The sequence below is a fragment of the Terrapene carolina genome, unplaced genomic scaffold, assembly GCF_002925995.2.
Source record: "Terrapene carolina triunguis isolate 2854851 unplaced genomic scaffold, T_m_triunguis-2.0 Scaffold26, whole genome shotgun sequence".
Lineage (NCBI taxonomy): Eukaryota > Metazoa > Chordata > Testudines > Emydidae > Terrapene > Terrapene triunguis.
The window spans coordinates 2,021,788-2,032,479 of NW_020664377.1; the positions used below are offsets into that span (position 1 = coordinate 2,021,788).

General features: G+C 39.4%; 1 protein-coding gene across 2 annotated transcripts in view; it reads left to right on the plus strand.

Moving 5' to 3' along the window:
- Nucleotides 1-6,328, plus strand: part of LOC113406342 (probable ubiquitin carboxyl-terminal hydrolase FAF-X) — a 183,448-nt gene extending 177,120 nt beyond the window's left edge. For both annotated transcript variants that reach the window (XM_026650666.1, XM_026650667.1), the window contains 4 exons: nt 1,530-1,686; nt 2,856-3,068; nt 3,604-3,699; nt 5,276-6,328. In XM_026650666.1, coding sequence (XP_026506451.1) covers nt 1,530-1,686; nt 2,856-3,068; nt 3,604-3,699; nt 5,276-5,410 — 601 coding nt within the window. In that variant the 3' untranslated portion in view covers nt 5,411-6,328. The remainder of the gene's footprint in view (nt 1-1,529; nt 1,687-2,855; nt 3,069-3,603; nt 3,700-5,275) is intronic.
- Nucleotides 6,329-10,692: the final 4,364 nt, after the last annotated feature.

Here is a 10,692-nt window from a genome sequence, read left to right on the forward strand (position 1 = left end):
CAAGGCCACAGTTATCCTTGTGGCATCTTACTGGCTAAGGCAGTTTTGGGTGAGAAACCTGCTACAGATGTCCATTCAGCCTCCCATCTCTCTGCCAGACATATCTCAGAACAATAATCATATTTTGCATTTAGCCCCAAAGTGACCATATCTGACAGCCTGGATGTTGGCTGGTTGAGAACCATTGACAGAGATTGCTCCTTTCAGATGCAGGAAATCCTTATACATAGTTGTAAGCAACATACAAGAAAGACCAATTCAACAAAATAGAAGAGGTTCTCCATATGAATGGCCCAGCACAACCCAGTCTCAGTAGAAACTTAGGTACCAAAAATCTTACCACATACTGCATTTAAAACATTCTGGCCTTTCATTTAGCTCTATCATGGTCCACCTGGCACCTGTACACTTGTCTTTGATCTTCTCACAACCAACTATATTGAAGATCCACAAAGACCTCTTATACATTTAGCCCCAGCTAAAGAACTAACTCTTGTGTGAGACCGTAATATCCTCTTCCTAAATCTTACTGTGCTTCCCTTTTGAGCTATTCTTGGGATGCACCCTGTCCTATCTTACTTTAAAGATGGTCTTTCTGGTTCCCATCACCTTGACTAGGGGAATCTGTGAGCTCCAGGTCTTTGTGGCTGAATCTCTCTACATGACATTTCACAGAGACGTGGTCGTACTGAGACCTCATCCTATGTTCATCCTTAAGGTGGTCTCAGAATTCCACTCAAATCAAGTTACTTTGTTTTTCAAAAAACCCATTCTACACCAGGAGAAAAACTGCATACTCTGGACATTTCAAGTTCATTCATCCACTGTGTGGACAGAACTAAACCTTCTTCAAGATGTTGTCAGTGTGGATCCCACAACCCCTCCTCCATACTGACTTTTTCGGAGCCCTCAGCATATGGGATTCTGAATTGATGAGGGAACTGAGGGACAATTGCGGACGCTCCGCCCTTTATGCTGTCGTACAGGAATGTGAAGAAGCACGAGGTGCATGCACAGCCCCAGCAAAAGACCCCTATCTCACATGCATGAGGCGCACATGCAGCTATAGTGGGATCCACACTGATGACCACATTTACTGTAAGGTAAGCAACCTTTCTGAGATGTAACTGTATTCTAGCATTACAATGGGTGGTAGATATTTATGGAAAGAACTTGTTTTAATTCTGTTGATTGAGAACTAATGATTAATGGGTTACACTTTATTGCTATAGCGATAATTGTCGTTACGCTTTTTTGATATCTGTGATTACTCCGATTTCATATATCCAGGAGGTCAAGCATATAACTGAATTGTTACTAAACCCTTTTAGAGTCATAATTAATACATTACATTGTAATTACTCTTATACTTTTTGATGCACACCTACTACAAAATCCTGTAATCAGAATATTAACTTTTATAATTACAGTGTAATTGAAGTGTAATTCCAGTCACTGTTTTATAATGTGTAACAATGAACAAAATTGAGGACTAAAATTTTGACCCTTGGATTTTTTTTTTTTGGCAGGATTCACAATGCACTTAAAGGAATCCCAGATGACAGGGATGGGCTATTTGACACCATTCAGCGTTCTAAGAACCATTATCAGAAAAGAGCTTACCAGTGTATAAAGTGCATGGTAGCTCTTTTCAGCAACTGTCCTGTAGCCTACCAAATCTTACAGGTGATACCTTCCATTCTGACTTCATAGTTGTTTTGAATTCTAGATAGAAAGTAAGTCAAGCAAATTACAACAGAGTAAATTGCCCTCTTCCTCTAAGTAAAACTCATTTGGATATTTCTTTGTCAAAAGATCAGAAGAAGGAAGTGGGAGGGGCGGGATTCAGCTAAACTTGACAGTAATATATAGATTGTATTAATGCTTGTGTGGCAGCTGCTCCAAACCCACCAATGCTTCCGTCACGTTACCCTTCTGGAAAAAAATGTATGTACTCAGTAAAAAGAACTTTTTTGTTTAAACCAGGGGCGGGCAAACTTTTTGGCCTGAGGGCTACATCGGGTTTCTGAAAAATGTATGGAGGGCCGGTTTGGGGAGGCTGTGCCTCCCCAAACAGCCAGGCATGGCCTAGCTCCTGCCCCCTATCTGACCCCCCCCCTGCTTCCCGCCCCCCCCCGCCCCCCCCCCCCCCCCGCCCCCCCGCCCCCCCCCCCCCCCCCCCCCCCCAGGACTCCTGCCCCATCCAACCACCCCTTCTCCCTGACTGGCCCCAGAACCCCTACCCCTGACTGCCCCCGCCGCCCCATCCAGCCCCCCCTCCTTCCTGACTGCCCCCCCAGGATCCCTGCCCCAATCAACCCCCCTGTTCCCTGCCCTCTGACTGCCCCGACCCCTATCCACACCCCTGCCCCCTGACCACCACCCTGAACTCCCCTACCCTCTATCCAAACCTTCCTGCCCCCTTACCATGTTGCCTGGAGCACCGGTGGCTGGTGGCGGTACAGCCACGCTGCCCAGAACACCAGGACAGGCAGCCGCACCGCCTGGCTGGAGGCAGCCACGCCACCGCGCAGCACAGAGCACCGAGTCAGGCCGCAGCTCTGCAGCTGCCCTGCCCGGCAGGAGCCCGCAGCCCTGCCGCCCAGAGCATTGCGCCAGCGGCGCAGTGAGCTGAGGCTGCGGGGGAGGGGGAACCAGCAGGGGAGGGTCCGGGGGCTAGCCGGTCGGGCAGGATGTGGCCCGCAGGCCATAGTTTGCCCACCTCTGGTTTAAACAGTGGGCTAGTGTGAAGATGGTAACGTGTTTTCCTATAGATGGATGTTGTGGCAATAGAGAAGTATTGTGTTTGAAGAATAAAAAAGGGATTCTGAACTGTCAATTTTCTATCTCTGCAGAGCAATGGAGATTTGAAGAGAAAATGGACCTGGGCAGTAGAATGGCTTGGAGATGAACTTGAGCGTAGGCCATATACTGGAAATCCACAATACACATATAATAATTGGTCTCCCCCAGTGCAGAGTAATGAAACATCAAATGGTTACTTCTTGGAAAGATCTCACAGTGCTAGAATGACCCTTGCAAAAGCTTGTGAACTCTGCCCAGAAGAGGTAAAGAATTAAACTTCAGAAAGTTACATAAAATTACTGCTTTAAATGCTCAAAATCCTTTGTACCTTATCCAGTAGTAGCAACAGTGAGTTGGGCAGCAGATTGTTCCTGGTTTCTGCTGGTTTTAGAAGTAAGAAGTTCTGTAACTTCATTTGCTAGTATGAAACTGCCTAAAATTAACAATCATTTCCACTGACTGCCAGTTGTATAGTGCTGATGGTTTGTAGTAATCTTCTCTTCTGTTACTTACTGTTTGTATTGGCATTAACTGATTCCAAAGTTGGAATACCCCTAATTGAACTAAAATGGTGAAATTCAATTCTAGGAAGAGATAAGGTGATATCTGATAATGTATTTCAAACGTAAGACTTTTCTCTATGATATTGAGCAAGCTGCCATTTAATGTTGCTTTTTTAAAATGTTGGGGGGAGAGAGGGGAGGAGCGTCTTGGTCTCCCAAGAACAGTGAGATTACAGTTTAAGGATGGGATTGGATTTGACTTGAAAAGTAATCTTTTACTGTATGTTAATTTTAGGAACCAGATGACCCAGATGCCCCAGATGAACATGAATCCTCCCCACCAGAAGATGCCCCATTGTATCCTCATTCACCCGGTTCCCAGTATCAACAGGTAAACAGTGCAGAGTTTCACTTTCCGTTGAAGGATCTAAAGTCTTAACTTTTTGTTTTAGCTTTCATGCTAACTCACACTGTAATAAATGTTTAACTAGAAACACATTATAGTTCAAATCTCATACTTCTAGAGTGATCATAAAGATGAACATTCAGCACCATTTACTAGAAGCAATTTCTCCATCAGAATTTCACATAAAACCCAACATTTTACCATAACAGATATTTATCATTCATACTAAAAGCACATATGCTGATTACCATCCCCTAGCGAATGCATACTGGTTTGATTCAGCTGTGCTTCTTCCATGTTTATCACCTTACTCTATTAATTGCACCATTGACTTAAATGATAGAATCCAGCCCTACATTAGTAAATTGTTTTAGACTTTAGTAATTACTGGTACTTAAAAATGACTTTGTCCCATATATAATTTGTTCTGTGAACACTGATATCCAAGTTTAAAGTCCATATAAAATTTAAATCTGTTTCAGGGTTAAGTGCCTATTTTGTTAGCATCTATTTAAATGGAAGGCTAGATTTGAAAGAAATCATACCTAGATTTATTGAGCTGGTAATAACTAAATTAGTAGGTCCCAGAGTTAACTGCAGTTTTTATTTTCCTACTTTTCTCCAAATCACTTATATATTCTGAATTTGCTCATTTAATTTCCTGCCCCGCCCAAACCCTTTCCCCCTTCATCTTGCTTTCCTTACTGATGTTCTCAGCAGAGCAGTTGTCAAGTGATGTAGACTTCTCCATCCCCTTGGAGTTAAGCCACAACTTATCACAAACTCACTGATTAATCCTTTACTTGTGTGATGTGTTCACTTTCTCATAACAGCTGGCATTTCTCACCCTGTAACACACACAACCATTTTTTCTTAGTATTGCAATAATAGGTTTATTATTAGGTCAAATATTGCAGTTCCTTGAAGTATCATGGACAGACAATGTTTTACAATTGACAGTTGTATAGGTGTATTTTTAATCAAAAATTTTACTTGTTAGTTTTGAAAAATTGTACTTGTTAGCATCTGGAGAAAATAACTGTTCAGATTTTATTTACTTCTGTTACAATTATTTTTTAGCAGGCAAAACCTAATGTATGTTTGCACAATTATAGCTAATTTCTTTTATTGGGTGTTTATTTTTTAAATTTTTCTCCCATACTGTTTTATCTTTTGGTAGAACTATATATACATTTTAATCTAAACTGTATACATCACATAGGCAGCATTCCATTCATCCTCTTTTTTTTTGCTTTGTTTTGCATGTAATTGTCTGCAACTTAAAATCTGTATTTACTAATTTTTCACTATAGCTTAATCTTTGCCATTTCAATTCAGAATTTTTTATCTTCAGCATAAATTCATTTAAAAGGTAAGGGCAGGAGACTTCACAGTAATGAATAAACATCCTGAAATATGTATTACTAATTAACCAGTTCACTATGCTTTGGGGTATTTTTTTCAGTGGTGTATGTTCAAAGGAGGGGGGAATCACTAAAATTGCTTAGAAAAAATTTCACAAGCATAATGTCTCCTTAAAATGTTTTATTCTATTTTGCAGAATAACCATGTGCATGGACAGCCATATACAGGCCCAGCAGCACATCATATGAACAACCCTCAACGAACTGGCCAACGAGCACAAGAAAATTATGAAGGCAGTGAAGAAGTTTCCCCGCCTCAGACGAAAGATTAGTTAAATGCACATAATCAATTAACTTGCTCCATCAAGACTGTGCACCCAGGCCTTACAGTCCAACCTTTCTCTGTGTCTGGCTAATATTTAAAACTAGAAAAACTATTCCTAATCAACATGGAGTGGAGAGTCTATTCACTGTCTTATCTGCAGAAAATTGCTGTCAATATATAACCTGCCTGCAGTGGAAAGTGTATAGTGTTTTGTAATAAATGGCCTGATGCTAATGTGTAAATGGCAAAGGTGTATATAGTATATTAATGTTTGACTGTTAATTCTTAAGCAAGAAACATTTTTTTTGTCTTGATGAGACTCGCAGATCTACGAAAACAAAAAGTAACTTCTTGATATAACCGCTGCGCTCTGCAACCAGTGTTGCCTGCCTAATGGCAGTTGGATCAACTCCTTTATGAAAAAGCCTATCCATGTCAACCACAAAAATAGTTTCATGTTAATTCTTTGCCACTGGAGTCGATTTTACTATGAGCAACGTAATGGCTGGTAACCTTTTAATTATTTGGTTGATGTGGAAAATTGGTGATGTAACATTGTTTCTAGATCTTTTTTCATTGCCTTTTTCATTCTGGTATTAGGTTAATCACTTTGAAGCTATAGTTATGCTGTAACATTTAGCATGGCTTCACACCAGGTTAGTGTAGCCAATCAGGGGGGAAAAAAACCAACCATGACAGTAGTTGTCCCAAAGTGACAACTGTATTGCTCAGAGCTTTTTCTTCTTACACCTAGACTACAAAATGGGGGAGGGAGGGAAATGTGACAAACAAGTGGTTTTCAGTTGCACATATGTTCCTCACATCTAATGTTGGACAGTTCTGTCTCTGGGTGGGATAAAAACACTTAGTTTTCAGTAATAGGAATTTAAAAGATTTAAAACAAATATGCAAAAATTTTGCTATGCCAGGAGCATAATAGACTGTATTTGGTGTGCTTGTTTTGTTTCTTTGGTAGAGCTTATTAGATAAACTAACAACACTTTCCTTCTACTGCATCCCAGTGAAGTGGAAGTCAACAAAATCACACAGTACTTGTGAGTGCCACTGCACCAAGTTAACTTGCTGGTTTTCCGCTCATTCACAGTTCTACTTGAAAGCAAGAATTGTCTTAGCTCTTTAACCATTATACAAGAAATCTTAACTTTAGACGCAGGGTTTAATTATAAAAGAAACTACTGGTTAGTCACATACAATTCTAAGGTATCTCTAGTCTGGAATAAACATTTGTTTAAAGACTTCAAGAAACGCATCAGTAAATACTGTATTTAAATGAAAATTGGTAACTTGAATGTGTGTAATTTTTTGCAACCTGTCTAAAAACCAAATACCCCTGCAAAACGGATACAGCCCACCCTATACTATTTAAATATTTTGCTGTTTTATTTTATAGAAATTATTTTGCTGAATTCACAAATAGAATTTGATTTAAGAAGAATATTTTGTCCTGTGGTGTGTGTTTTTTGTTTTTTTGTTTTTGTTTTTTTAATTGACTGCACAGAAAGTTTAATTCTGTGCAGTGGCACTATGCTGAATTCTGGAACTACAGTCACATTGAGATTTTTGTGCACAGAAAAATTTGGCCCTTGACTAAGAATAAAAAATTAGGACAATTACCCTGTAAAAGTTTCTTAATGTGATTTATCTTGTACTTTTTGTATGTTTTTATATATACATGTATATATTTAATGAGCACAAGCTTGATGGTGTTTTTTACAATTAAGTTAATAGAAACAAAGCTGCTTAATCAAACAGAAGGTCTGTAGTGTTGAAATGAACAAAGAAAAAATAATCACAAGTGCATTCTTATGCATTTAGTGTAATATAAGGGAGGGCTATAGAGATGAATTCATTTGTTTGATTTTTTTTTTTTTTTAATATTCTATGTAGCAAGGATCACTTTTGTGCTTCCATGTGTTCTTTAGTGCTCAACAACTTAATTCAGTTTTTCATGGTTTTTTAATAATACCGTTTTACCTGAACTTGTTCAACTTGGGAGAAGTTTTCCCACATATGTTTGGGGATACTTACTGGAAGTTATAACTCAAAATATTAGCCTTCATATTAGAGCTGAAATAGTTCTTATTGATTTGGACCAGTAATTATTGTTAAACACGCTATCTCAGAGATGATTGTGTATTTTTTTTCTATTTAGGTAAAAACATGTCATGTGCTAGTTCAGCCTTGCCAAATGTGATTAATTTTAACAGTGCAATGATTGTAGAGACGTGTACAAACTTGTGAGATTTTTGAAGGTTGTGATTTTTCCCCTCTCCCCTGAATTGGGGAATCATGACTGGTAGCAATTAATTTTCAGATGGCAAGTTGAGGTTATCCTGCATCTGCCACTTTGAAGAAAGCTAGCCTATGTCGTTGGTTGCTTTTCAAAATAGATAGCTACAGCAAAAAGTGTGATGGGAAGAGAATCTTTTCTTCACTCTGGGCAAAATAGTTTTAAATTGTATTAATTTAAGTAACAAATGTTGTACTAGCAAAAAGTTTAATATGCATGTTACTGTTGCAGCAATATGGCAGTGGTCATTTTCAGGCTATATCCAATACCTCAATATTGATATGGCACACATCCTCAAAGTGCCTAAAGGTTTAATTTCCCCTTCGCTATTTTCTGTTTAGAACAGTTAGTGGGGAATCTCTGGTCTTCCATAAAATAAGAGCCAATAAATAATAAAACAATTTCTCATTTTCCTGACAATTTGACATTTAAATGCATACAAATTGAACATTTATAGGTAATGTTATGTGGTGGTAATATGTGGTTAAAGTGTATGTATAAAAAGATGCATTTTACCCAACAGAAGTTCTCCCTCTGTGTATTTAGATTAATTCCTGCTACCATTAGTGACTAAATTAAATTTTTACTGTTGTTACTGCAGGGTCAACACAGATGTGTGTGAATGGAACTCCATTCCTCCTTATGCATCAATAAGACTATTAAATTCTAATTACAGAGCTTATTAAGTACCCCTGTGTAAACCCATTGAAGAAAACGGGGTTTCACAGAAGTCAGTGAGGGCATAATTTGACCTGCAGGGTTTGTATTTCTGATGGTGATGCACAAGAAGGAAAGCCACCCAGCTTGACTTTGAGATTCCTGAATTGTTTGCAGGACTGGCAGTTAGGAGGGGAAATAAATACTTTTGTTCGTAAGCTAGTATGTTTTGATGTGGAAACTGAGACACAAACAGGCAGTCCCGCAATGCCATTTTTGTGGGGTCACTTAGAGTGAAACTGAACATTTAAGAGACGAACCAATTAAGGAAAGTGAGTTGAGGTTTCTACTATATGCTTTCTCAATCGTTCTCTTGTGCCTAGTGTACATGTTTCAGCATATATGCTGAGGAAGAGCAGTTACTCTTCCAAAACCCTCCTAATAACACTTTGCACTCATAGCAAATCAGATTTGCTACTCTGTCAAAGCTAAATTGGCTGAAATTAGCCCACTGTAGCAACTTAATTTATTTAGGTTTTGCTTTGTTTTTTATATGCTTGTTAGTTGGTTTTCCAAGCTCTCAAAATCCTTGGCCAGCAATAAGCAAGCTGGTAAAATGATCCAAAATATATGGGTTTTTTTCTTTTTTATATAATTCCTATTAAAATAATTTTTTAACACCTAAGTGTCGCTGTAAAGTTTGCAATGCTGGCATTGCATTGTTGGAAACAAATTAGAAAAATGTTATGATTTAAAGTTTTGTAATTGTATAAATAAAGGGAGAAGTATGATATTAGGCAAGGATCAGAGTAGTAGTTAGGTAGCAATGTATTTTTGATTGTAGTAAAACCTTGCTAGCCCACACTTTGGTAAACTGCAAACCCACATTGAAAGTATATTTCCTTTATTGCTGTTTGTGAAGTCTGCTGGAGATGGGGCCACTCTCTTAGACCTCGTATTTCCCTTGGGGCAGTGTGGGAATTCCATGTCAGCACTGTGTAGTGCCCTGAAACAGAGCGCACATGTAACTGTGCTCTTCATCCTCCCAGCTCCCCTTTTCTCAGGCTCTCGCTGTGCGCACAGTCACAGAAATGACCAGCCTTTTATCTGGAGCAAGACGCAGAGGTCTTTAGGAAAATCACCACCTTGTGAATACTCCGTGCTTCACTAAGATCTGTGTAGAAAGAAAGTGAAAATAAATGAGACTCTTGCAAGTTCTGAGCTCAGGGGAGAGAGAGACCCCAATTCTTTCTCTCCCCACTCCCCAGCTTCTTTTTGTTCTCACAAGTAATCTGAATGCTGCCGGGAAGCAAAGAGGTGGCAGCAGAGATGGCTTCCTAAAGGTCTCCATTCCTTACTGCAGATGAGCATCTCCGTTCCACTTCCAACAAAAATTATTAGGGGTATGGAACGGCTGCCATATGAGGAGAGATTAATAAGACTGGGACTTTTCATCTTGGAAAAGAGACTACTAAGGGGGGGATATAATAGAGGTCTATAAAATCATGACTGGTGTAGAGAAAGTAAATAAGGAAGTGTTATTTACTCCTTCTCATAACACAAGAACTAGGGGTCACCAAATGAAATTAATAGGCAGCAGGTTTAAAACAAAAGGAAGTATTTTTTTCACACAACGCGCAGTCAACCTGTGGAACTCCTTGCCAGAGGATGTTGCAAAGGCCAAGATTATAACGGGGTTCACAAAAGAACTAGGTAAATTCATGGAGGATAGGTCCATCGATAGCTGTTAGCCAGGATGGGCAAGGATAATGTCCCTAGCCTCTGTTTGCCAGAAGTTGGGAATGGGCAACAGGATGGATCACTTACGTTCTCTTTGTGCAGACAAAGTGGGACCACTACGTAGCTGCAGCAGCAGCTTTACTAGTGGCAAGGAGGAGCACAATAAATGCTCTAGCCCTGCTTCAGGGCATTCCTGGCCCTCTCCCCAAGGCTGGTGGGGATTGCTGTGACTAAATTTCACTAATCTGCACTGAGCCTCCACTTTAATAAGGACTAGCAAAATTATCTACTGTGCAATAAGGGCTTTAATCCACTGTAATTGGCACTGTCCGTTTTTACACAGTCTTAACTATTTTTAAAGTTAGTACCCAAAATGTCAGGTGTCTTTGTTTCTAACTATTAAACTGTCTTCCTGACTCTCACACTTAAAACATCAAGTAGCCATTCTTTTTCTTTCCCATAAGAGACGTTGTTCAGTACTGGCTCTGCAGCAGCAGTTTATAGGCGATGCTTAGAATTGTGCTGACATAAATGCTAGTGCTTAAAATATGTGTGGTGTGCTGTGAAGGACCTGGAGTGGA